The 25,612-nt window shown below is 50.8% G+C and overlaps 1 protein-coding gene across 4 annotated transcripts in view; it reads left to right on the top strand.

Annotated features, from left to right (window-relative positions):
* Window positions 1–25,612, top strand: part of Mad1l1 (mitotic arrest deficient 1 like 1) — a 348,970-nt gene that overhangs the window by 118,977 nt on the left and 204,381 nt on the right. For all 4 annotated transcript variants that reach the window (XM_013070590.3, XM_021254641.2, XM_004840361.4 and 1 more), the window contains exon 11: window positions 14,902–15,046. In XM_013070590.3, coding sequence (XP_012926044.2) covers window positions 14,902–15,046 — 145 coding nt within the window. The remainder of the gene's footprint in view (window positions 1–14,901; window positions 15,047–25,612) is intronic.

Genomic DNA, 25,612 nt, shown 5'->3' with positions numbered 1-25,612 from the left:
CGGTCCTTATAGGGTTGGAGCCCACAGAGAAGCATGGCCTGGGAGAAGGCTGACACATTAGTCATGGGAATGCCCATTTCCTATGGCTCATCACACCAGTGGCCTCTGTAATTTTGGTGTCTGTTGGGGGAAGCCTGGTTGGTAAGCATTGTGTTTTGGTGTGTATTGTGCAAACCAGTACTTTATCGAAGTCTGATCAAGGTGTAGTGAGTGAGACACAGAATGCTCACCATAGGACTCAATGACATTTTCCATGAGTAGTACCCTCTGTCAGGTATAGAGTGTGGCCAGCGCCCTGGTGACCAGGCTGTCCATGCAGAGGTGACCACCATTGGGACCTCTTTTTATCACAGTGGCTTCTTGAGCTCTGAAGGCATATGTCACAGCACATAAAGGAGGTGTGGACTCTGCTGTGGCATCTATGTAGAGGTGGGACCAGAGGCATGCTCTGTGGTAGGGAGGCATTCTGTGATGCAGATGGCCACAGCATGTGTATCTGCTCTGCTCATGGGTGCCTGGGCTGGGCATATGTTTGGCCACAGTGAACCAGGGTGGGATGATTGTGTTTCTGAGAGTCAGCTGTAATACATTTGTGGCTGCCTGTTGCTCGCAGACCTGGGGACCACTGGCTATTAGCTTACTTTGTGAGGACTGCTGCTTTCCACGGGCAACCGTGTGTCTCATAACTGAGGGAGTCTGGCTGCTCTGTGATGTCACCAGCCAGGTGTCCTGAGTAGCCTGGTAATAGAGTGTGTAGAGAACCTTGTTCTGTGTTCACAGGGCACTCAGATGTCTGGTGAGATGCTCGCAGTGCACTGTTTAGTTATGTGTTGTCAGTCTTTTTAAAAATTAATTTTTGGGACTGGAGATGTAACTTAGTGGAAGAGCACTTACCAAGCATATGCAAGGCCCTGGGTTTGATTCCCTACACTGCAGAAAAATTAAAAAAAGAAAGAAATTCAATTTTTAGAGGAATCTTTAATAATAGCTTAAGGAAGTTACCCCTTTGTCTGAAAATATGATTCCTTACTTGGACATTTTCCCTCTGTTTGGTTACAAGTTTTCTTCCAGACACTGAATGTTTGATTCTTAAAGCAATTTGACACAGTAGTCTGTCAGAGCTTCTGTTTTGCTTTGGGTTCTGTGTGAATGTAGAAAGGGTTTCTCTTTCTTGGACCATTAAAATTTTCTTTTATATTTTCCCCTTTTATGCTTCTGCCTTGTCTGTCTAAAATCATTGATACAGCAAGACTGTCTTTTGATGTGAGCTATATATCTTAGTTTTTTCTGCTGCTATAACAAAATACCATAGCACTGGTGGTTTATAAACCATAAAAATCCACTGCTTGCAGTTCTGGCACTGGAAGTCCAAGACCAAGGCTCTGCAAACTCACCATCTTCCTCTGGGGAGTGATGAGGAGCTCATTGCGGTCCCAGAGCTGATTTAGGGGAGGCTCCTCCACTTCTCTTCCTTGGATTCCCTGATATGAAAAACTGAGGATGTCCCTTTTCAGCAGTGTGCCTTGGGATTCCTTCTCAGCAGCCCTCATCCTTTGTAGGGGGAAGAGCACAGCAACTAACTGGGTAGGAGGCAGAGGCAGGTGAATTGCTGCAGGGTCTCATGATGGGCTGTGTCCTGAATGCTCAGTATGGGCAGTGACAGTGGGGACTCATTTCTCCGAGGCCTGGCAATAGGTGAATGCCATTGTCCCCTCCTCCCTGGGTGGGGTTTGCTCTTCCACTTCTGAGGCCACCTGATCTTCAGAGCTGTCTGGGGCCTGGTGACAGGAAGTTCCAGGAGCACATATTCCAAGGTCTGAGGTAAAATTCGAGTACCTTCTAAGAAAGTTATTAAACGGGTAGTGAATTGCCCATTGAGTGGTAAGGGTGAGCAGCGATGGAAGTCCACACAATAGCTCAGGAAATGTGTTTTCTCAGCGCTGGCTGCTGAGCCCTGTTTCCTGTCTCTAATCTGCGCTGAGCAGATGGGCCTAGAAGGGTATCGGCTCCATGCAGCCTCGCCGCTCTGCTCTCTAAGTCTCTGCAGCAGTTGTACGTGAGGCCAGGTAGGTGACCGCAGGGCTGTCTGCAGCAGCAGCACTGCACCTGTCCTGCAGGGTTGGCAGGGAGACCCCAGCCCCTCCTAGCTGGTAGAGGTCACCAGGACCCCTTTCTGTGGACATCAGGGCCACAGGACACCCTCATGTGCCCGTGGCTGTCTCATATGCTGTGGTCAGCCTGTGCCATGCCTTCTGGCCAGTCCCTCATGTTCTCTATGGACTTTCAGGAAATGAAGTAGGTATGTACTGTCATAGCAGATGTTGATTTTCCTACACTCTATTCAGAAACTTCTAGAATTTCCTTTCTCAATTGTTGACCAGAATCTTCTAAATGCTGTTGAACTCCCTCAACTGCCTCTGTCCTTGCCCGGCACTGTGGCCACAGGCACCTTTGGTAGCACAGATGATATGGCTTATGTTGATTTATAGTTAGGATTGCTGCTACCTGAGTCCCCTGTCCTTGAAGGGACACTTCTTCCAGGAGAGTCAGATCCTAGCTGGCAGAGAGTCCACATTCAGATCTAGAGCTGGCCCTGCCCACCCCCAAGATGACCTTTTTTACAGCTCTGAATGGTGTCTCTGCCAGGCACCCTACCCCTGGGCCTTTGCCTTCTCTGTGCTCACACGATTCCTGCCTGGCCTATTTTGCTCTGGGACCACAGCTTCCCCTTGCACTGGAAGCACTATGGAGTTCTTTTGGCAGAGGCATGAGATGGTTCCTAGGGGATACTTGAGGACTGACCAGCAGGAGTGACTGAAGCTCCTGAAGAGCATGGCTCCAGGAAGCATACTGTTTCCGATTGCTCATCTGAGAGGAGTTTGAGAAGCAGATGGTGGTCCTCTCCATGTCTGTCCTGCTTGCTGCTAGCAGGCGGTGGGCAGGGGCCAGGCTCAAGTCCACGGTGTACAAGGTTTTGTATGTCCAGCACTGCGCCTCTTCAGCCTTCACCCCAGAAGATGAGATGTGGCTCACATGTTTGGAATCCCCTGATGCCTGGCCTTGCTGGCCCCCACTGGCCACCTCGGGCTTTCTCTGCGGATGCCCTGCCAAGGTGCTTTCCCAGCACAAGGGTCACCACTGGTGCTCGAGGGCGTTTGCCTGGCCTCTCAAGCTGTGTACTCGGGAAGTGCTGCGGTGTGCCGAAAAGCACTAACCCTGCCTTTTAAAGGTCACTTCTGTTTCAGTCAGCTCTTAAAGTTCAAGAGGAAATAAACTGCGTAGAGCTGGCATTTCTCAAGCCCAGTGTCAACCCTCCAAGCCCGAGCCTGGGGTGCAAGGAGTGAGATTAATAAATGAGTGGCCGTGTTGACACAGCCATCGGTCAGCAGATGCCTCCCTCTGCTCCTGGCTTGCACTAAAAATAGTGGGAGAGAAAGCAAGAATTCTGAAAGCCTCATTTTCTCCTTTCATTTTTGTTTTCTAGCAGAGGGAATACTTTGGAGATGTTTCTTTATTAGTTGTTGACAATGTGTAGAGCTTGTCAGCCCTGGTCACATACAGTGTGCACCAGCCCCACACAGAGAGAGGGCTCTGTTCCCCTCAGGGTCTCCATGCTGTGCATACCTGATTGACAGGAGTGGGGGGCACGCCTCGCCAAGGGGGAGACAGCAGAGTGCCTTGCCCAGCTGAGTATTGACTTTCAGGCTTTGGGTCTAGGACAACGAAATCAATGGGAGAATAAACAGGGGTGTGGGCTGTATTAATCAGGCACTACAGTGGCGGCTGGAGGATTATAGTGGAGCACAGGTGTCGATCGAAGGCCATGCAGGTGCAGGCAGTCCAGCTCTGCTGGCCAGCAAGCTGTTATCGATTCTGGGGGCACCTGGAACCTCAGCATCAGAGCTGCTAATTGGACTGCTGGGTTATTCCGAAGAGAGAGATGTTGCTGAGATTATTCTGTCTCATCTTTTAACTGCGTGTCCGACTTGACTCTCCATCTCAATTAAGCACTGCACCTGAGCTCCTCGCTCGTCAGCGCTTGCCTCAGCCAGGTCCTGCAGTGTGCCCTGCTACCTTCTGCTGTCCAAGGACTCCGGCAGTGAGACTTGGAGACCTCGGCCCATCTCAGTGCTGACGTGTTCCCATCACCCTCCCGGCCTCTAGCTGAAGTCACTCCCTTGACAGAAACTCAAGCCGAGTACCCCAGGATCCCCTCTGTCCCTCCTGTGCCTCATATTCACACACTCATGCACACACTCACATAAACACACAACAATTTCACACACTCATTTGTGCTGACATACACATTATCTCACGGTTGCAGTGGCTTCCTCCTCTCCTTCCTCCTTCTCTTCCTCTTTTTCTTCCTGTGTTACTGTGTATATTGATTAGCTTTCCCTTACTATAATGAAATACCCCGGATCACTTACTTAAAAAGAGAAAAGATTTACCTCACTGTTCTGGAGGTTTTTGTTTGTTTGTTTGTTTTTTGGTGGTACTGGGGATTGAACCCTGTTGAAGAAAATGACAGTTCCTCTGCTCCCCCAAACAGACCTTCATGGAGGAAACGAGGAAAGGGAACTTGGCAAGCTCCTCTGTCCTCTGCATGGAGTGATGGTAGTGCTGTCCCAGGTGGTAGATTTGGGGTCAGCCTGGCTGCTCTGAGCCCTGTTCATGTGTAGAGATGGGGTTCATGTGTTGAGATTCTTACGAGAAGGCGTTGGTGTGTAGGCGTGCTAGGTGAGGGATGGTGGGTTAGTAGGAGGATTGTTGTTTTTGGCTGGAATGCGTGGGTTTGCAGGGCCAGTGGCTGGGCTGCCAGCCCCGTGTGGAGGGAATGAGTAGCATTGAGGGGGCTGGCAGTGTGGTAAGAGGTCACATCTTTGTTTTAGGTACCCCTACTGACGTTTCTAAAGGAAATCACCGGTATAGACCAGCAGTCAGTAGTCTTTGTCTCTAAAGGGCAAGATTGTAAATGTTTTTGGCTTTTCAGGCCACACAGTCTGTTACAGGACACCAACCATATACAGTCCGTCAGCAGGGAGTCTGCAGTGTTCCAATAACACTTTACAGAATTGGCGGGAGCTGTTTGCTGACCACTGGTGCACAGGAGAGAGCAGGCGCCATAGCTGGTTGACCCCCTGCCTCTGCAACCTAGTGTCTGCATCCACACCCTCACCCCAGGCAGGCTTAGGATGGAGAGACATAGGAGCCACTCTTTCTCCTACCCCACCCCGAGAAGTCCCACCTGCATGGCTCTGGACACCCACCTTGCATCTTTACTTCAGCTGTAGCTTTGGACTGTCTCAGTTACCTGTCTACATCTTTCTTCCCCAAGTGTCAGGCAGGACGATACCCAAGAGTGAAGACTTGAGAGGCGACCTGCTTTCTCATCTGCACTAGCCTCAGTTCCTGAGTCGCAGTAGCTGAGGGGTGGGCTTGCTGTACTGATGGTGGCTGGGGCCCCAGCTTTGGAGGCAGCCCTACTCAAGGGATTACATATGGGCTGCTGACCGATCAGCTGAATTGCATTATGCGTCATGCTTGGGATTGAATTGAAATTGTAAGGGGCAATTTTCTTTCTCACATTTCAGGGTCAGATGAGAGTATGAGAGTATTTACTGTGTGGCCTCTGTTTATCTGGGAATACAAATTGCATTTGGTGACTCACATTGATGAACTGTTAGGAACAGTGCTCCGAGGAGACTGTGTTGGGAGCAGTGACCAGAGGCCAGGCTAAGCTTGCGCCCTTGGCCAGCCTTTGATTGCTCATTATTTCAATCTTTGCTTTTCTCATTCTCTGGTTTTGTTTCTGCTATTTGGATTTCTTATTTTTTTTTTCAGAGAAATGTGTAATGACATTTGGAGGCATTTAAGATTGGAATTAGATAATGTAAATAAAGACAGCTGCATGCCACAACTGAGCTCAGACTTCTAGGGTGCTGGGGAAACTCATTCCTGCCTAAATCTGCGCCTGGGCACATGGTGGCAGAGGCCAGCCCAGGGACTCCCATCTGCTCCCTCCTGTATCTCTGGTCCTCTCCTTCTCTTCCCATGTCCCATAACCTCATCACAGCCATGTTGGGGCTGAGGCTGGCCATGGGGAAGGTCCACATGGGTAAACAGTGCTCAGATGAGTCCTGCAGTGGCCTTGCTGAGTCTGCTGTCAGGTTCTCATGGGGCCTGAGCACAAGCATGCATCTGGGCAGCCTTCATCCTGGAAGGCTCTGTGCAGCAGGGAGGACTGCGTGCCTACAGGCGATCCCAGCTGCCGACCTCCTGTGTTGCCCCCATTAGACCTGTGCAGATTCAGAGAAGTAGGTCGTGATGTATGGCTCTACCAACTCGTTACCACAGTTCCGTTGCAGCACAGTGGGGGCTGGATGCAGATGGTGGGCATGCCCCTCCCATTATAGCAGGGCACGGAAAGGGAACCAATACTTGCTGAGTACTCTGTGCCTTGTACCTGACCTGTGTGGCTTGTTAAGTTCTGCACAGCCCTTGAGGTTGGTATACATCAGTGCTACAATCATGGCAGGAACTGGAAGGCCAGAGAAGTTAGTGCAGTGCTCAGGGCCCTGGGCTGGTCAGGTGCCACGGAGCTGTGTTCCAGTTCTCTGGATCCTTGCTCTGGAGTAGCCCCCAGGCTGAAATGCCTAGCTTCTCTCCAGGGGCAACCATTGATGTCCCTCAGGAGGACCTGAGCCAAGGGCACACCTGCGTCCACCACACACCCCACTGTAACTGCTTCTGTGGCCGACCAGCCCTCTTGCTGGCAGGAGTGGGAGCCTGATGGCACAGGGCTACCTCTACCTATCTGGAAACCCTGGCCTTCTGGGAGAACATTTCTGTATCTGGTCTATGTTCCATCTAGAATTTTCCCACAGCATTGTCTGGTAGCCCCTCAAGCTGTAAGTACAGCTGTATACACGCTTCCTGTGGCTGGGGAGTGTGTGTGCATGGCTTGAGAGGTTCTGGCAGGTGGACTCTGGCAGGTCTGTTGGATTCCTCCAGAGCCGGGACCTGGTATGTTTGCTGGGGCTGGAGTTTTCCTTGGTCTCTGCTAGCATCCCAGACCTGGTGCCTGTCCCTGCCCAGGCCCCCATTTCCTCTCCCTGATATGTCCAGGAGTAGCCCAGTGCTCTGTGAACTGCCACAGGGCTGGACTTTGGAATCCCACTTCTTGCCCATCACTGGTTAAACTTTTGCATGGTGATGCCGTGATTCGCTGAGGATGTACTCCGTACAGCACTTGGGGGTGGAGTGGTAAGTTGGACAGTTGCCACCTCTGCCCTTCCAGGGTGGAGTGGGGGGGAGGTGGGCTTTAAACACATAAGCTGCATAAGTGCAGCACGTCCTGACAGGAAGGCAAAGATGGGGACATGGGATAGAGCGATAAAGGTGATTTAAACTTCGTATTTTGCTGAGGCCACAGGATGCCCAGGCAGGTGGGCAAGCTCTCAGGGCTGCATGTGTAGCACGCCAGGTGACTGAAGTGACAAAAGTTTGAATGTCTCTAGAGCATTAAGAACATGTGGAGCTGGAGTGGGCAGAGGCCATACTAGACTGGCACTGAGATTGTGTTGTATACACACAGCAGGATACATGGAGGGACATGGGAAGTGGGGTTGTAACAAGTGTCCCTTTTAGGGTGGCTTTGGTGGCTGGGAGGAGGAGGGTGGTGTTGCTCCAGGGAGGGACTGGCAGAGGCAGTCACTGCAGTACTGAGCAAGAGAGCTTGGGGGTGGTGGGGACTATAGGTGCGCCCTGGAGGCCTTCCCTTGCCTTGCCCCAGTGTGGTAGGTGGGGATGGTCAGGGACGGTCAGGAAGGAGTCACTGCTGGCTCCCAAAGCTGAGCTGGCAGTGATGCCTTTCTCAGAGGCAGGAGTACTCAAGGATGAGCAGGTCCTTGCTGTGTCCCCTTACCAGCACATGGCTGCACAGTGGCTCCTTGCATGGGAGCCTCAAATCCTGTTTGGTCCTTGCCATTCCCTGATTCTGAGCCCTTTCTGGCTCCCTCCTACCATCTGTCCTATGTGCTGACCTGGATTGGTTTTTGCCATCCAAACAGCGCCATTCAGGCACTGCCAATGCGCTGTCCCTCTCTCCAGTGCCTTCCTCAAGGAGAGGCAATGCTCTAACATGGCGATGGCCTCACCTAACTTTGGATAGCGGCCCATGGGAGTCAGTCTGTCTGGCCTCCCTCTTGTCTGGTGCCAAAAGGAGGGCACAGGGACATCAGTTGTCAGCATGGCTACCTTGTACAGTGACTAAGGGCAAGGATGCTGTGGCTGAGGCTGGGCAGTGGCCAGTAAAGGGCATTGCCCTTCTTTTCTGAGAGCCCTGGGTCCCCTGCAGGACAGGCATGGGCCCTGATCCTTGCTGTTTACAGCACTTTCCAGCTCCTCTGTGGTACTGTGACCCTTCTGATTTTGTTGAGAAGATCTCAGAAACTGAAGCCTTTCTCAGGGGCAGCTAGACAGGGGCAATCAACCTTTAGCTGGTAGGTACCACCTACTAGATGTGAAGGAAGCTGTGGGCCCTGCTCTTTTGCAGGCTGGGTAGGGATTAGTGAGTGCCCACCTGGCTGGGGCTCAGTCAGCTTGCTCCTTACATTCTGGTGAATCCTCCCACCCCCCACCCCTGTACTTCAGGGACGTAAAGTCCAGTTCCACGAGGAAATCTCAGTCTCCTGGTATGTGGCCATCATTAATGTGGCAAGTTAGCCCTTAGTGGTCCCCTGCTCAGGGTGACCCCTTCACACAGCTCTTTCACCTCCAGAGGTCCATAGGCACAAGATTTCCAGTCACTTGGACAACCACTGTGCCAGTCACTTTTGGCTGTTCTTCCAGACCATCAGAGGCTGGAGGGCAGCTCCTCTTCTCTTCCTAGTCTTGGTTTCCCCTAGTGGGTGTTTCCAAGCTGCCCCTGATTTGCTCTTGCCGTGTGCTTGTCTTCATCCCTTTCAAAGCCATGCTAGCAGACAGGGCCCCTGGGGTTTTTTTGCTGCCCAAGATCATCACGATTCTCTGTCCCAACATGCCAGTGGCCAGCTCACTGTCCACTAGGTCCTTACATTCTTTGGCTCTGTCTGCCTCCAGCCTGAATGTGTGTGCAACTCTCTTTTGGGCCCATGAAGGGTCCTGGCATGCACTCCTGGCCAGTCCATCAGTGGGACCAGGATTCACCACGTTGTCCACTTCTAGGACTGTAACTGTACCCCTACCCTGCCTATGATCCTTCTCATCTTGATTCTTCTGTTCGCTGGACAAGCAGAGTCTGGGAGGAGTTGTGGCATCTCCTAGCAGCGGGGATATTGTAGGTGACCATGTTTGGGCAAGCTACTGAATTGGGCCCATACTCTTATACTTTCCTCCTGACATGCCATTGGGCATCTGGAGCCTTTTATGCTGGAGGCAGATGTTCAACAAGGGACCTGTTGGTAGTGGCTTAGCTTGGTCTGACTGGGGGTGTTCACCATCAGGGGTCAGTGCTTTGAGCTACTCTGGGCACAGAACCTAGAGGCCATAGAGGACAAGTATCACTGTGTCTTGGAGGGGACATGGTGGCCTCACAGAGGTGACTCAGCTGCTTGGGTCCGAATCTACTCATCTGCAAATTGGAGAAGGTAAAAAACCATTTGTGTGGGTGGGTTTTGATGCGTGCTTCTTGGCTCTCTAAGCAGAAAGGTACTTTTAGTGATTTTGCAAGCTTGAATAAAATTTTGTTTGCCTAGTTCCATGCCAAAGAGAAATTCCTAAAGAACCATGCACAGGCAGTTATATCTATGTCTTAACCCACCAAGAACCATCGCTCGAGCCATCAGTTAATGCGTCGGGATAGTCCCCTACATGTAGTAGTTCTTTTCCAGCCGTGACAAGAGAAGGTTATCGTCTTGAGTTGGGGTCCCATCACCAAACTCCCACAGTCTGCAGCTCTTGAACTGTAGACATTTCTTTCTCATAGTTCTGGCTCTGGCAGAGCCGGTGTCTGGCGAGGGCTGTCTTCCTGCCTGCAGATGCTTCTTTCCATTGTGTCCTCATGTGGTAGAGATGGGAGGTGGCTCTCTGGCGCCTGTTATAAGGACACCTATCCTGTCATGAGGACCCCATCTCTAAACACCGTCACATCAACACATGAATTTGGGGGACACAGTGCATGGCAGGGTGCTTGGCTCAGAGTTGTGTCTTGGGAATTTGGGCCTGGGTCAAGCCTTAGAGACACTTTGACTCCCTCTCTGTTTGCATGTCAGGTGGGGCTCATCACGTGGGAGTCCCTCCATGTCTTTGCACAGATGCACTCCTTGCTGTGTTCCTGCTGGGGCTGGGCTGAGTTGAGACAAGGTAGACACAGCCCATGAGATGCTGGGGTTGAGTGAGGGAGAAGCTGGAACCAGCAGTGACTTGGAGAAAGTCATTAAAATGTCTCCTGCTGCTTTGGAATATCTCATGTCCTTTCCTTGTTCCTTGGAAGGAGATATTCTTAGGCCAAGGTTTCTGATGAAGACTACATTAAAGTGGACCTCGGTGGCCCATCACACACAAAGACAGATTCTCAGAAGTGCAGACTTGTTTCCCTCAGTAGATCTGCCTCAAAAGGCATCGATCAATAAACATGCCCAGCTTCTTCTTGAAGCACCAAGAGCTTCATTTTGAACTCCCACAGGTTCACGGAAATGCCGCTGACCTCAGAGTTCAGCTTGGAGTGGAGCTAGAGGTTTAATTTTTTATGAGCTTTTTCTTCCTTTCCTCAGAAGAAAAGCTGAGAGTGAATGGAGGAAGGCTCCCTCAGGGAAGAATCAACATTCTGGGAGCTCTGGGACAGAGTCACCCAGATGCTCATGGGAACAGTGAGATAGAGTGGCCAAGTTTCCCTTCCAACCTGAGGTCATGCATGTCACCATCTTCATCCTAGGGTGTGGATGCCACTTGGTGGCAGTGATTTGAGAAGCTTGCTGGGGATCCTTGGAGGACACCACAGGCTAGATGCTGGGAGACGTTGCCTCCCTCTTGGACAGTGAGTTCAGCTCTTCTTGCTGCTCAGGGGCTTCATGCTGGACTGTCCCTTCTTTGCCTCCGGAACTCCACTCCCTCTGCTGGACCAGCACCTGGAGCGTGCTGCTGCACTTTTGTGCTGTTCTCCATCTTGGTTTTTTGTTTTTTTGTTTTTTAGACAGGGTCTCATCTTGTAGTTCAGGCTGGTCTTGAACTTACTATATAGCCCAGACTGGCCTTAACCTCTCAGTGATCCTCCTGCCTCAGCCTTCAAAGTGTTGGGATTACAGGCTTGTGCCACCATGCCCAGCTGCTATGCCCCATCTTATGAACAAGTCCCCTTACCCTGTCCACTGTCAGCCTGTTGTCCACTTGCCTCTACAGCGCAGCACACCTCTCTCTGGGCTCTTCATTCATTTTCGTAGCCTCTTCCCCGTCTCTCCTTCATCCCCCTCACTCCCTTCTGACCTCTCGCCTTGTGTCTGCCTGGCTGTGAGTCCCTCAGGCCAGCTCCCCCTTCCTCATGCTATGGCTGTGCTCCCCATGGAAAGCCTGCCTCTCCCCCACCCTTCTAACAGCCCACACATGGTGCCGTCCTCTGTATGCCTCCGTGCCTCCCATTGTCTGCATTGCACCTCACATAGGCGCTCTTGGGTTTGCTTTTTGCCTCTTGTCCATCACTGCTAGCTTTGCAGCTTGAGACCTGCAGCCCATGTCTGTCATCTGACCTGGTGTCTCCATTCGGTGGTGTGGGTGCTCGAGGAGGAGACAAGGCCCTGCCCATTGTTTGTCCTGCCTGTGGGCCTCCTGCCTGCTTCTTGCCCCCTTGTGCTCAGTCACACCCTGTGTGCAGGCCCTCTGGGGATTCCCACCCTGCCCCGGCACCCTGTCGGGTCCCAAGGCTCTCCTGTGTGTTCTCACACCTTCATATCCTCTCCTCTCTGCTTTGTCCACACCACCCAAGAAGTGGTGGCTGCCTCCTGGAGGTGCGGCCTGTTTGATGCCTTGTGCCTAGCTATGGCCCTCGCTGTGCTCTGTGTGGCAGCTCTCAGGGTTGTCTCCACCCCTGTGGTCAGGATCGGGTCTGCAGTTGGCTGTCCTGCCCTCAGTACTGTCCTGCCTGCTGGCGGGTCTCTGGTAGGGCCGTGTTTCTCTGGCTTTATTTGTTCTCTTCACTGGATGAAATGTACAGTATTTTGCTCCTCAGTGAGTAAAGGTTTTCTTCGTAACGTGGGAAGTGAACTTTTCTGTCTGAACCTAGCACTTCTCCCCGGAAGGCTCCGTTTTCTCCTGTGGGTGCCGATGAGTTCCCAGCTTGCGTCCCTGCTTGCAGGGTTGTATTAGTCAGTTTTTCCTTGCTGGGACCAAATGCCTGACATACACAACTTAAAAGAAAGGGGTGTTTTTTTTTTTCTTCTGATTTCAGGGGAGTGAGTCCACAGTTGCTGGCTCCATAGTAGAAGCAGCATGGTGGAGGAACAAAGCTGCTCACTTCAGTGGCAGGGAAGCAGAGCAGGGGAACAGTGCCAGCAAGAGAGATGCCCTCCAAAGGCACATGCCATGACCTATCTGCCTTCTCCACTGGGCACGTCTCCTGAAGGCATGTTCACCTCTGACGAGAGTGGATTCATTCACTGATGAGTACTGTGTCCCCACAGCCCAGCCGCCTTCCCAGGAGTCTCTTAATCCAGGCAAGTTGACAGTTACGCTTGCCCATCACAATTTGTGCCCTTCCAGCACCTTGGATCTGGGTGGAGAGCTGAGGTTAGGGCTCCTGTTACTTGCACCCTGCACGCCCTGCGGTGGCTGAAGCCCAACTGTAGTGTGTGGCTCGGTTGCCATCTCAGACCAAAAGCCAGGGTTCCTGGCCCAGTCTTGCTACCTGGTTCTGTTGCCCTGAACCTAGGTCCTCAAAGCCCAGAAGAATGGCCGTTGTAGTGTGACTGTGTATGTGTATTTGCACCTGCTCTGATGGGAGGGCCCTGCGTGGGGGATGACCCCCATACAGATATAAGGACGTTGTGCTCCTGAGACCCTGCCCGCCTTGTGCTACAGACAGCATGTAAGAGAAGCCCCTTCCCCTCAACCCTGCCTGGTGTGGTGCTGTGCCCAGTCACCGGCTAGGTAGCATTACTGTGTTCTTGCTCCTCTGTGTGCATAGCTCTTACAATAGCCAAGTGAATGCTGCCATTCTCCTAATTAAATTACTCACTTTGGAGCAGTGATTTAAAGCACTTGTGAACTTACCCACCTGAATTCAATGATTCAAGAGTCAATTTCACAGTTCTTGATTATTAAATTGGTCTATGAATAGTTTTAAATTGAACTGGAACTCAAAATAGCCTCTTAATATGTCTATTTGCAAGGAGTATTTGTACTTGTTGTATTTTATGGTTTTGGTTATGGAGCACCTAGAGGTGCAGGTGGCAGTTGGTTGATTCTGTGTTTGCAGTAGATGTAAGTGTCAGGCTTTCCGAGACCCTCAGTTGGTTGAGAGGTGGTGTCCTGGATGCTGGCATGTGGGTCCCAGCATCTGTGGTCTTGTTGGCGTCTGCCTGGGGCTCGCCAGGGTCACCCAGGCTCCGCACCACAGTTGGTGGACCAGAACCAACACCAGGTTCTTTCTAAAGTTCCATAAATGTTTGATTCACAGTCACTTTCAAATTATACTTCAGCTGTTTAAAGAGTTTTACTAAATTCTGATTTAGAAAAAACTTAGAGTACCTCTGAGGGAAGGATTATCTGTTGCCCTCAAGGTTTTGTTGAGATCTTGTAATCAAAGCAAATAGAAGTAATTGGATGCCAAGAATGATCTAAGACTGTAGATGCCCTTCACAGCCCTCAACCCAAATTTTTATATTTTCAAAGCAGCCGCACTGTTCTCATAGTCACCTCACACGAATGTTATAAATAGCACCTTACAGGAGAATCCTAATGCCTGCTTTAGTTTTTGAAGCTCATTTAGGTTTCCTTTTGAGAGAGATTTCTGCCTTGTGAGTAGCACGAACGCTGTGTCCCACCATTTCTTGGCACTGTCTGTGGTGCGCGTCCTGATGGGTTGATCCTGCCCTGACTCACTCCCTTTATCTGAGCCCTTCCTCTGTGTCCCTCCCTGGGTGTTCACGTGTGAGTTGGGTGAAGCTTGGAAAGCCACCTGGACAGTGGTGAAGTCTTGCTGTCAGCAGTGCTGGGACTGGACAATGCAGAGTGGTGGTCTTGAGAGAAGCAGGGTGGTGGCCATGTGCTGAGGGTGGCCGGTGAATGGTCAGTAGCCTCTGATAGGAAGGGTCCAGCTACCTCTGTTGTCTCAAGAGACTTGGTGCTGGAGGATGGCCCTGTAAGGGCTGCTAGGTGGCTGTCCTGGTGTTGTAGGTGAGACTCTGAGGCAGAGGCTCTGGGGGGACAGAGGCAGAGGCAGAAGGGATATTAGAAAAGGAGATGGACAGGAATGACAGGTGGGAGGGCATTCAGCACCCCTGCTGTCTGTCCCATGCCATGGCCCCAGAGCCTGTGCAGCGCCTCTCTCACTTTGTAGCGCCTCTCCTGCCCACCAGCCAACGCGGCACAGCCCCCCAGGCTGCACATCTGTGCTGACTGTGATTCACACGGGAAGTGCTTGCGCTGGCAATTTAGCTCATTCAGAAGCCCCGTCCTGAAGTGCTGTGTGGTTGACAATTTTTCCCATTGTGTGTGGAGTTGAGCTTCCCTCCACCTCCCACCGTGTGCTGGGATCACCCTGGGTGTCTATTTGAAATCCAGAAACTCCTGAAAGGCGCTAAGTAGCTATTCAGAAGTGAGGAAACGGCAGGGAGGTAGGCACACGTGCAGCTCTATTTTAGGATGTCCCAGGCCCTGGGGACAGTGTGCCAGGCCTCACCACTCTGCCCTCTTGCTTTCCCTGTGCAGTGCCCGGGTGCTGGAGAAGGCCCAACAGCAGCTGCAGGAGGAGGTGCGGCAGATCAGCGGCCAGCTCCTGGAGGAGAGGAAAAAGCGCGAGAACCACGAGGCGCTGGCCCGCAGGCTGCAGAAGCGTGTCCTGCTGCTAACCAAGGTATAGGCTCCTGGAGGGGCAGCTGGGCTGTCCTTGACTAGTCTACACCTGCTCTTTTCTCCGTAACATCTTGCCTCTGTCCCAACATCTACACAGCCAAGTGTGGTTCATCACCAGCTGATGGTGGTCTGTGCATTCACATCTTGAGCAGAGTTGTGTGTAACTGCCTGGGAGCCATGACCAGGGGCAGCATGCCCCCCACCCCATGCACTTGACAGTTTGCTTAAACTGTGCTCTCTTGTCCTTGAACACCAATGTTCTTGGTGGGATCTACTTTTCTTGATACCTCTGTAACATCCAGTGCCCCAGCCTATTGCCCTCTGCAGGCTGCACCTCTGACAGTAGGGTCAGCACTCTTAAGACCTACCAGGTGGGCAGCTCTCCTGTCCTTTACTGCCAGAAAGTGCAAAGGAAGCCAAAGGGGATCTGGTCCAGGGTGTGAAAGATCACTTGTTTGCAGGTGCCATGGGGACTGTTCTGATGGCCATTTTTCCCTAATTGTTCTGTTTGTTTTTGTTTTTGTTTTTGTTTTTTGGTACCAGAGATCGAACTTGGGACCTTGCTCTGCAGAGGCAGGCGCCAGAACCACTGAGCTAAATCCCTGGCCCTCCCTAATTGTTGTGTCCAAGGGGTTTTCTTGTCAGCACTTTAAGCCTAGTGCAGGCATGAATGGTTTTTGGTTACTTAAAATGTCACCTTGAGAGGTGTGGTGGCACATGCCTATAATCCTAGCACTCTGGGAGGCTGACGAAGGAAGATCACAAGTTCAAGCCCAGACTGAGCAATTTAGTGACTTAGTAGACTTTGTAAACTCCCCTCCCACCAAAAAAAAAAGGTGGGGGCCTGGGGATATAGCTCAGTGTGAATGCCCTGGATTCAGTCCCCAGTACTGGGGAGAAAAATGCATGGGCACTGAAATTTCAGAAGACAAGGAAGACAAGAGCCAAGTCTGTCCCCAAGGGGTCTCTAGGCAAGGGTGGGATGTCCAGCTTTCTGGACAGGACCTCCCTGTCTGTGTTCACCCTAATGTTGAGTGAGCAGAGGAGGCTGTGTTGTCTGCCCCTCTCCCAGGAAGATGGTGCAGCTGAGAAGTAACTGGAGCTACGTCCATGAGCATCTGCCTGTTCTTGGTCATGTGTGGTGCGAACTGGGGACTGTTTTGCTGCTGGGACCTCCTGGTGAATAAGATTTTAGGGTACAAATTATGTTTCAGCTCCTGTACACTGCTGTTTCACAGCTACCTCTGCACATTCTTGACAGCACCTTGCTTTCTCTTAAAGGAGACCTTAAATCAGTTTGGTGTCACACTGGGCTTCCTGGGGCCTGGGTGGGGCTGACCCCTTCTGCAGCCCCAGAGAGGGGAGATTCCCAAAGTGTCCTCATGTAGCAAGTGCAGGACTGCACCTTGGCAGAGAAGGTGCTTGCCCTTGGGTGTGGCTTCTGCTGGACTCACAGGGTAAGACTCTGGGCCTCTCCCATCTTCCCTTCCCCAGACGCCTGTCAAGTGCCTGCCCATGTCATTAAGGTGCCCTGAGTGTGTTTATACATGTGGTCCTCATAGGATCGACAGTCCAGGGGGAAGAGGCAGCAGCAGCACTCAACTGCACACCTCGCCAGCCATGACAGAGAAGAGACAAGCGGCATCATGATGACATGGGAGTTGTTGTCTGCGGTCAGGCTTAAGCAGAGACTTGAAGGATTTGCTGTCTGTGAGAGCCTTTGTGGAGAATTGGTGCTCTTCTGTGCAGAACCATGACCGGGAGAGAGGGAAGCTTTCCTAGAGCTGCTGGTGTCAGCATGCAGATGCATGGAAGCAGGCTGAAAGGTGCCTGCCCTAGCAGCCATGATGTGCACTCCACATGGCTCCCTGCAGTGGTGGAGGAGGATCCATAGTGTGGGACACCCAAGGTCATGCTGGAGCCAGGGTCTTGCACGTCAGATGTAGATAAGGCTGTGAGGCTAGGCGGTGGGTGCCTGGATCAGGTGATCCTCATGTGGAGGCTCTGCTGCAGTCCCACAGCCTGGTGCTGATCTTGCCCTATGAGCACACAGCCACCTCTCAGTGTCTCTGGATCTTGTTTCCCAGCTCAGCAGACTGTCTCTGGTCTCTGGGAACGAGGTGATGGTGCTTGGCCATGGTGGTTCATTACATCAGCTTATTGGTTCCTGTTTGAGCCATGCTGTCAGAGCATCGTGCAGGGCACACCACAGCCAGGTCCATACCCACTGTGGTGGGAGGGCTTGCACATGTCTTCATGTGTGCCAACTGGGAAGGAGTAGAGTAGTCACAGGAGGCTCCCAGGAAGTGGTGGGTGGCTCTGAGTTTTGCAGTGGATGTACTGCCCTCTTGGAAGAAGGGGCAGCTTCAGGCAGGGTGTGTCCTGGTGCACCAGCTACGCTTACCTGGACTGGGTAGCTTATAAACATCCTGTTATTAACACTTACATTTGCATGGTACATTTGATAAAATTAATAAATCAGTGTTGACTCATTATTAACAAAAATCAGTACTTTCTTCAGAGTTCATTAGTTTTTATGAAATGCCTTTTTTTCTCTGCTGGGATCTACCTTTCATACTGCGTGACATTTAGTAACCCCATCTCCTTAGGCACCTCCTGGGCGTGACAGTCTCTCACACTTTGTTCCTGATGACCTTGGCACTTTTGAGGAATTTTCCCATTTTTAGATTTACCAGATGTTTTCCTCACAGTTACTTGAGGTTGTAGGTTGGAGAGGAGGACTGCAGGAGACAATTCTCCTCTCATCACGTCATGTGAAAGGGCCATACCATCGTGTGACCTACCATGACTGTTGCTGACCTTGAGCACCTGGCTGTGGTCTTATTTACAAGGTTTCTCCACTGTGAAGTCTTTGTTTCCCAATTTCTATGTGTGTTTCTTTTTCTTTTTTTTTTAATTACCTGATTCCAAGATTTATTATGAAATTATAGTAATGTTTTTGTTTTATTTTGCTTTGTTTTTGAGATAGGGTCTTGCTGTGTAGCTCAGGATGGCTTCAAACTCATGGTAGTCCTTCTGCCTCAGTCTTCTGAGTACTGGAATTATAGGCATGTACTACCACACTTGGCGAAAAATGTGCTCTTCTGAAGCTGCCCACACCTAATGGGTTGGGAGATAGTGCCTCTTCCTGGGGGGCAGAGTCTCTACATAAATTGCATGGGATTCTTAGCATGAGTGACTTGTGTCTTCTCCCCATTTCTTTATACCAGATGGGCTTGTGGGTATTTATCTTAGATTTTAGGCTTTAATTGAGCACTACTTGATTCTGTGGTTGTGACTTTGGGGCTCTTTCAGTCCAACCCTGGGTCCTTTTCCCATGTCCCTGTCATTATGGTTTTATGTGTGTGTGAGGTGTATTTGTTCTGAGCACTGGCCCTACGTGATGCTCCAGGCTCATCTGTGTCTTTCCTGCACAAGTCCTACAGTAAGCTGTTTCTCCACGCTCTGTGGTTCCTTTTGTACAGAGTGATGGGTCGAGACAGGTGTTTTGCTGTCTGGTGCCGTTGGTCCAGGCCCTCTTGGCCCATGAGAGCTGGGAGGTATGTGTGCACACTAACTTGTGTGCATGAGCATCTGTGCCTCTGTGGGATGTCTGCGTCACACTCACCAGAGTCCACAGGAGTCCTTGCTTGGGTTCAGCCCCTGATAGGCCACTGCAGCCCTTCACTTCCCAGAGACCCCACTCCAGCAGTGAGAAGCTTGGCTTCCCCCATGCCTTTCCTTGGTCTAAACCTATAGCAGCAGCCACACTGGTTACCTCAGCTGAGAAGTTTTTAGTTTTATTCTGGAATGCAGGCTCCCAAGAAGTTCAGAGGTTTCCTGTAATACTCCTTGTCCCTGGTTGGTTTTGCATGGCTGCAGATGCTTCTTGACCTCTAAGGGGTCACATCCCCGTAAGGCCATCATGAGGAAAATGCACATAGTACACCGAAGCTGCTGCCCATTGCAGTTAGCCCGCCAGCCTGAAGCATGTCCAAAACATTGTGATAGCCACAGTCGAGCAGGCTTGTCTACCTCAGAACCTGTTCCACAGGGGAACGTTGACTCCCTTGTGAATTTTCTGGAGGACTCTACTGAAAGTGCAGATTGGGGTGATCGTGGGAGGCAAAAAATGAGTAGTCCTGACTACATAGGTCGAGGTCAGTCCTCACAGCAAAACAACATCAAATCTAGGAGTTTAGTGTTAGCACCACATGTGCTCTGTGCTCCACTGCAAGTCACCACTGCGAGTATAGATAGGCACATGCCACCAGCACCTCAGGTCGCTGCCCACTCTGTTCTCTCCAGTCCTTCCCGCAATACCTGAGATGCCATCTGTTTGCTATTTCTGAAGCCCTCTCATTTCAACAATGACACATGAGTGGAATCATAGAGTATATAACCTTCTGAGATTGGCTTTCTTTGTGTGGCATGGTGCCCTTGAGAGCCACCAAGTTACAGTGTGTGTCCGTAGCATGTTCCTTTGTCACTGCTGAGCGGCACCCCACGGTGGGATTGGCCTGTGTGTCCTAGTTGGTGCCAGGGAATGGCAGGGACACCTCATGGTTTTTGCCATCACCAGTGCGGGCTTCTGCACTGCCTCTGTGTTGTGCTGGTAGAGACACATCTGTGCCCAGGAAGGTGGGCGCTGGCACCAGCTTGCAGCCTCTGGCTTGCTGAGGATGTTGCAGGACTGTGTTCAGGCCACCAGGTGGTCCCAGGAGCTCGGAGGCAGGCTCCTAGGAAGGTTGGGTGGCCCTCTCACACCTTGCCTTGGCTGTGCTTGCAGACTGAGGGCCTCTTGTTGGGCTGTTGAAGAGAGCACCTAGAATTCAGGTCCCAGTTCCTCTCCATGCAGGAGTTCTTATCACTGGGGGCCGGATGCTGTGGAATGGCACCACTGTCCCTCAGGCTTGGGTGTTGGCTTTCTGTCACTAGGATGTCACTACCTGGACTTTGCAGCCCTCCTACAAGGGTGTGGTTCATTTCCCAGGCGCCAGTGGGTCTTGCAGACCAAATCAGGGTGTAGGCTCAGCCCCTGCTGGGCACACACCTGAGGTTCTGTCGACTCTGCTTCCGAGTTCATTGGGCTTGGCATGGTTTAGTTCCTTGGTTGTAGGTCTGAAGTCCTGTGTCCTGCTCCTGGAGGACACCCATATACCCATTCTTTCGCTTCCCACCTGCCCCGTCTACCTAGCAAGGGTAGGTGGAGACTCCCCAGTCCCACGCTTCCCACATGTGAGTCCTTCTAGTTAATACTCTGGGTGTGTATGGAGGGTCCCACATGTATATCCACATGGTTTATGGTGTTCTTGGGGGCTGAGTTTGTCCTGTGCCACTCTTGTGGCCTGTGCTGTGTTTTATCAGAGTTTCTTTGGCTCTAGTGGCTTCTCAGGCCCCCCTCCCCCAAGCCCCGAGTTGGGACTCCAGTCACCCTGAGGGATTTCTTATGATAGTGCTTATGTGGCATGATCCTTATCACCTGGGGAGGTAGAGCTCTTGCCTTGCCCATGAGCCCCTTGGGCTTCTTGGAGTTTGCCTGGCTTCCTTCTTGGGGGAGTTTCTGTTCTTGAAGTTCACACCTTGAGCTCCTAAGGTAGGAAATTTCCATTCTTCTTTCTTCTGCTGAGCAGATTAAAAGCTGATGGCTTTCTAGTCCAAATCAGCCTTGCCCCAACCCATGCCGCGCTCAAGGACATTGTTCTGAGTTAGCGAGAAGGTAGGTATTGATTGCCCGACACTAACTGATTATTCATACTGACTGTCCTCCAAGATGTGTGGTGGTGGTCGATACCAATCACCTGTGTGGCCCCTGGGCCGGATGCAGGGATCCTTCTTGCTGGCCAGTGTGATGAAGCTGTACCCTGCTGCTTGACAGCTTCTGCAAGGTGACATCCCTGCTGCTGCCCACCTCTCGATGCCAGCTGGACCTGCTGTGTGGGTGGGGAGTGACCTCTATGAGGGTCCCTGAGGAAGCTGCCCTTGGGCCTCAGGATCTTTTCCTGAGCTTCCTTGAGGGGGAGGGGAGTGTTTCCCCTCCTCGACCACGTCCAGCAGGGTCTCCAGGGGAGAGCTCTGGATCTGGCCACAGTGAGCCCTGCAGATGGCTCTCAGCCTCTGTGGGGCTGTTTGTGTGCTTGACATTTAAGTATACAGTGCTTGGAATGTGCAATTTTATTTTGAGACCTTTATTAAGCGGCTCCAGTCTAAGGAGTTAATTGTTACTGATAGCTAAGAGTATAATTACCTTGGTAAAATATCATGACTATTTTAAGCAATTGAAAATTGGCTTCTAGAACTGGGTGAACACAAACCATTTTCCTATTTGAAATGAGCTATTTCCAGTGTGCCCTAATATTCCACAACATAGTTGCAGAATCTTATTTATAGAATGTAAGCTGTAAAAGCTAACTTTTAGTAAGAAAAAATTTTAATGAAGTAAAATCTTCCCCTTTTCTCTAACTGAGCCCCATTCCCTTCCCCCCTACCCAAACAGAGTGGTCATGGCGACACCTGCCAGGGTCATACCTCGCTGTGCCCTCAGTGTCGAGCAGTGTCTTACACAGTGGCTGTGGAGCACAGTGTTTGGTGTCATGGTGACATCCTGCCCTGTGACCTCCGGGATGTGGAGTTGAGTGTTGTGTTCCCAGGTTTGAGGAGGTCAGGATTTTGTGTTCTGGGTAGTGTCTTGCATATGTGCTGGCCGATGTGTTACTGTGAGCAAATAGCCTGAGTAGGCTTCCCTGGAGAGGAGAATGACTGTCCCAACCCTTCTTGCTTGTCCTTCTGGCTTGCTGGGAAGATCAGAGCTGCTCACTTCTGTAAGATATCCTTTGTAAGCTAGAAAACTCTTCACAAGTCGTAGTGATTATCTTGTGATTTCAGGACCACTGCTTGTGTGTGGTAAGTAGCACTTTGCACTGTGGCCCTGTCTGTAGCTGAGGCTACTTCCAGAGGCCAGAGAAATGTGAGTAGTGGTACCTTGTCTGCTGTGCTCAGCGTGGCTGGTACTGATCTCAGAGGAAGGCTGAGGCACAGATGGGACAGGTCAGCAGGGGTGGCCAGAGTGCCAGGGGCGTCTCAGGAGTCAGGCTGTCCTGCAGTAGATTCCACCTGAGGTGGCCTGTCCAGTGTGTCCAGGAGTGGGAGGTCCAGGGCTAGAGGGCCAGGAGCAGACTTGTCTATGGTCACTGCTGCCTCGCACTGCCTTTCATGAGCTGGCCAGCAAGCAGGAAGTGTTCTGGGCCTCCTCTATCTGCAGCATCTGGGAATGCACTGTCAGACTGCTATATTCTTCTGCTTCTCCCTGACTTGTCACTTCCCCTCTGTAGAGATGGTGACCTGTCCCTCTGTGTGTGTGCAGAAGTTGGGATGTATGTAGGGCCGAGGCACGGGGTGGTTGGCTGCCTTTGGCAAAGCTGGAGTCCACAGGACAGTCTCTGTTGAATGGCTTACTTTGTAGTGCTATCGTGGAAGAAATGTGGGCAGGAATGAGTCTGTATGTGGGTGAGGTGGGAAGGGACAGCCTGCTGGCACCGTGCCCAGGCACAGCTCTCCACGTGGCTGTTTCATCACTCCTTTGAAGTCAGATGGCAAAGTCACACCTCCAATATGATGAACTCCTATAAGAAATCTGTGTCAAGGGGAAAGAGTAGAGTTGAGTTCTGTTTATGTGATTTACTTGGTATCTGTCTGACTTTGGCAGCTTACACTTTAGAGACCACAGTGCAGGGTCTTGCATACCATGTGCTTCTCTCAGCCCTGGACAGGCTGGTGTCCCTTCAGGTGTGTGCCACGTCACTCGTTGGCTCCATATGTCTCACAGACCTGATCCACCATGTTGGCATCTGTGGTGTAAAGTCTCATGGAATTGGATGGGGTATGTCTTAGTTACTTTCTTGTTGCTGGGACAAAATACTCCACAACCACAAGTTAAAGGAGGGAAGGTTTATTTTGACTTATAGTTTGTAGAAGTTTCAATCCATAGTTAGCTGCCTCCAAGACTGAGTGGCATGATAGAGGAGCATAGCAGAGGGGAGACAGCTCATGGCAGGGCAGGCAGCAGGCAGTGAGCCACCTTCTTGTTTCATCCCATCCAGTTTATAAGCCTGTTGGTGCCACTCACACCCAGAGCGGGTCTTTTGTCTTCAGTAAATCCATTCAGCCACACCCAAAACAATGCTAAACCAATCCAGTGTCACACACCCATGATCCAGCTCCCCCCCCTCCCATGAGCACATGAGGCTTTGGGGAGACATCTAGATATAAACCATAACAGGGTGCCACCCGTGCTTTCTACCTGTCCTTTCTTTCATGACACATGCTTGTGAGAAGCAGTAGACATGCAAAGATGGCACAAACACACTCCTTGCTGGTGCCACCCCACCTTTACATTAGCAAATCCTTTTAAGTTTTTCCTCCAGGTGTCTCCTCAGACACTCTTCAGCATTTCTCATTTGTGTCTTTTATATAGATAGAACACCTCTGTGGCTTCTTTTTATTTAAATCTTAACAGTATACTTTTTGGGAGAGAGGTACTGGGAATTGAACCCAAGCCCTTCACACTAAGCTACATCCCCAGCCTATCTATCTATCTGTTTATTTATTTAGGGTGGGGGCAGGATCTTGTAAGTTGCTCAAGCTGGGCTTGAACTTGCAATCCTCCTGCCTCAGCCTCCAACAGAGCTGGGATTATGGGCACAGAACACCATGCCTGGCAGTTAATAATAAATATACTTCTGACATTAGCCTGTGTTGCTACCGTTCATTCATTTTCACTGCTTCTGTGATATGTGGAATGAATGAACTATCATGTGTTCATCCACTCTCCCCTAGGTGGACGTTTGGCATTTTCCAGCTCTGCCGTTTCAGGCAGTACTGTGGAATATTCCAAAGCATAGATCTGTGTGCTTCTCTGTATTCTGCCTCAGCTATGCTGTGTGCTTTCTCCCCAGGTCTTTGTGTTGGAGTCCATAAGCACACATGTCAGTGCAGGGCTGCTCGGGAGGCAACTGGCATGCAGTGTCAGGACTGTGTGCCCATTCATCTTTAGCTTCCACCCAGGGAGCCCTTCCTGACTTTGAGTTTTGCCCATTATGGGCCCACCTGCAAGACATATGTGACCTGTGCTCTTTCGTGTCTGCCATCTGTTGCTCAGCATCATCTTTGTGAGATCCAAGTGTCTTGCATGTGCATTTGAAGTTTGTCAACTTCTGTAACTATTCTGTACTTCCACTGTGTAAACATGTCACAGTTTCTCATGTGGCAACTGTATGTGACATCTGGGCTGCTGTAAAGGGTCCTGTTGGGCACATGTCACATGCATGTGGCCTGGGATGACCTCCAGGCCTGCTGGAGTGGCTATGCCTGGGGGTTGCATATACCTGGTCTTGGTGGAGGCCACCTACCATCCCTTTGCCATTAAGATTGGTGCCCCCTTGCTCGCCTGCAGAATGTGGGTTTGCTGGGTTCCCCTAAGTTTTCACCAGTGCCCAAGGCTTCCTGCCTGTGGTCTTCTTTACTGTTCACGTGTGACCTTTGGTTGGAGGTAGGTCCTCAGGGGCCTGTCCCGGACAGGGCTTATCACTCTTCAGCCTGTGTCTGTGATGAATAGAAGTTCTCAGTTTTAATGTGGCCCAGCATATTGATTTTTACCTTTGTTCTGGCACTCTTTTAGAGTCTTAATTAAATATTTGTATGTACTAAAGTGATGAGCACATTAAAGAGATTTCAGTGTTTTCTCTGAATACTCTGATTTTAACCTTCCATGCTTCAACCTGATGAGTGTTTGGAATGTGTGTTTGTGTTTGTGTGTCTTGAGCCTCCTAGGCAAGTGCTCTATTACTAAGTCACATCCTCAGCTCCCTTATTTTTAGTATAGGAGATAGGGTTTGCCAAATGGGCCAGGTTGACCTCAAACTTGGAATCCTCCTGCAGCAGCTTCCTGATTAGCCAGGATTCTAGGTGTGTGCCACTGCATGCAGGTGGAATTGGGCTTCACATGTGATGTGAGATAGGCAGATGGACTTGTTTTGTCCTCTGAGATCTGCAGTTGATCCAGTTTGGGAAGAGCACACCTTCCAATGCTCTATTAGTGTCCTGTTGCCCTGGTGGCCATTCCTGGGTGAAGCTAAGTGTAGTCTATACTGTGTGACAGCTCCTTTTGTCTGTCTCTCTGCCAGTGCCACGCTGTCCTCCCTTGCATCTAGCTCAGGGCTAGTTTTGATATCCACTAGTGAAACTCTCCACATTTGTTCTTTTAGATTCCTGGCTAGTTTTGGTTCTCTGCGTGTCCCTATACAGAATGAATTTGTTAATTCCCTCAAAACGCTCTGCTGGATTAGGATTGGGATTGGAATAAATTTATAAATCATTTTGGGAATAAATAGCATCTTAACATTATGTAATCCTCTAAACCATGAACATTGCATGTCCCCCATTTATTGAGATGGTCTCTAATTGCTCCTAGCAAACTTTATGGTTTTTAGGTTAGAAGTCGCAGACATCGTTAGATTTTCCCTGAGTACTTTCTTCTTGTGCTGGAGTTTATGGCATCTCATGAGGCCTT

The sequence above is a fragment of the Heterocephalus glaber genome, unplaced genomic scaffold (assembly GCF_053883595.1).
Source record: "Heterocephalus glaber isolate CG9 unplaced genomic scaffold, H.glaber_assembly_v1.0 deba00001610, whole genome shotgun sequence".
In the NCBI taxonomy this organism is placed as follows: domain Eukaryota; kingdom Metazoa; phylum Chordata; class Mammalia; order Rodentia; family Bathyergidae; genus Heterocephalus; species Heterocephalus glaber.
This window is presented reverse-complemented; position numbering and strand designations above follow the sequence as displayed.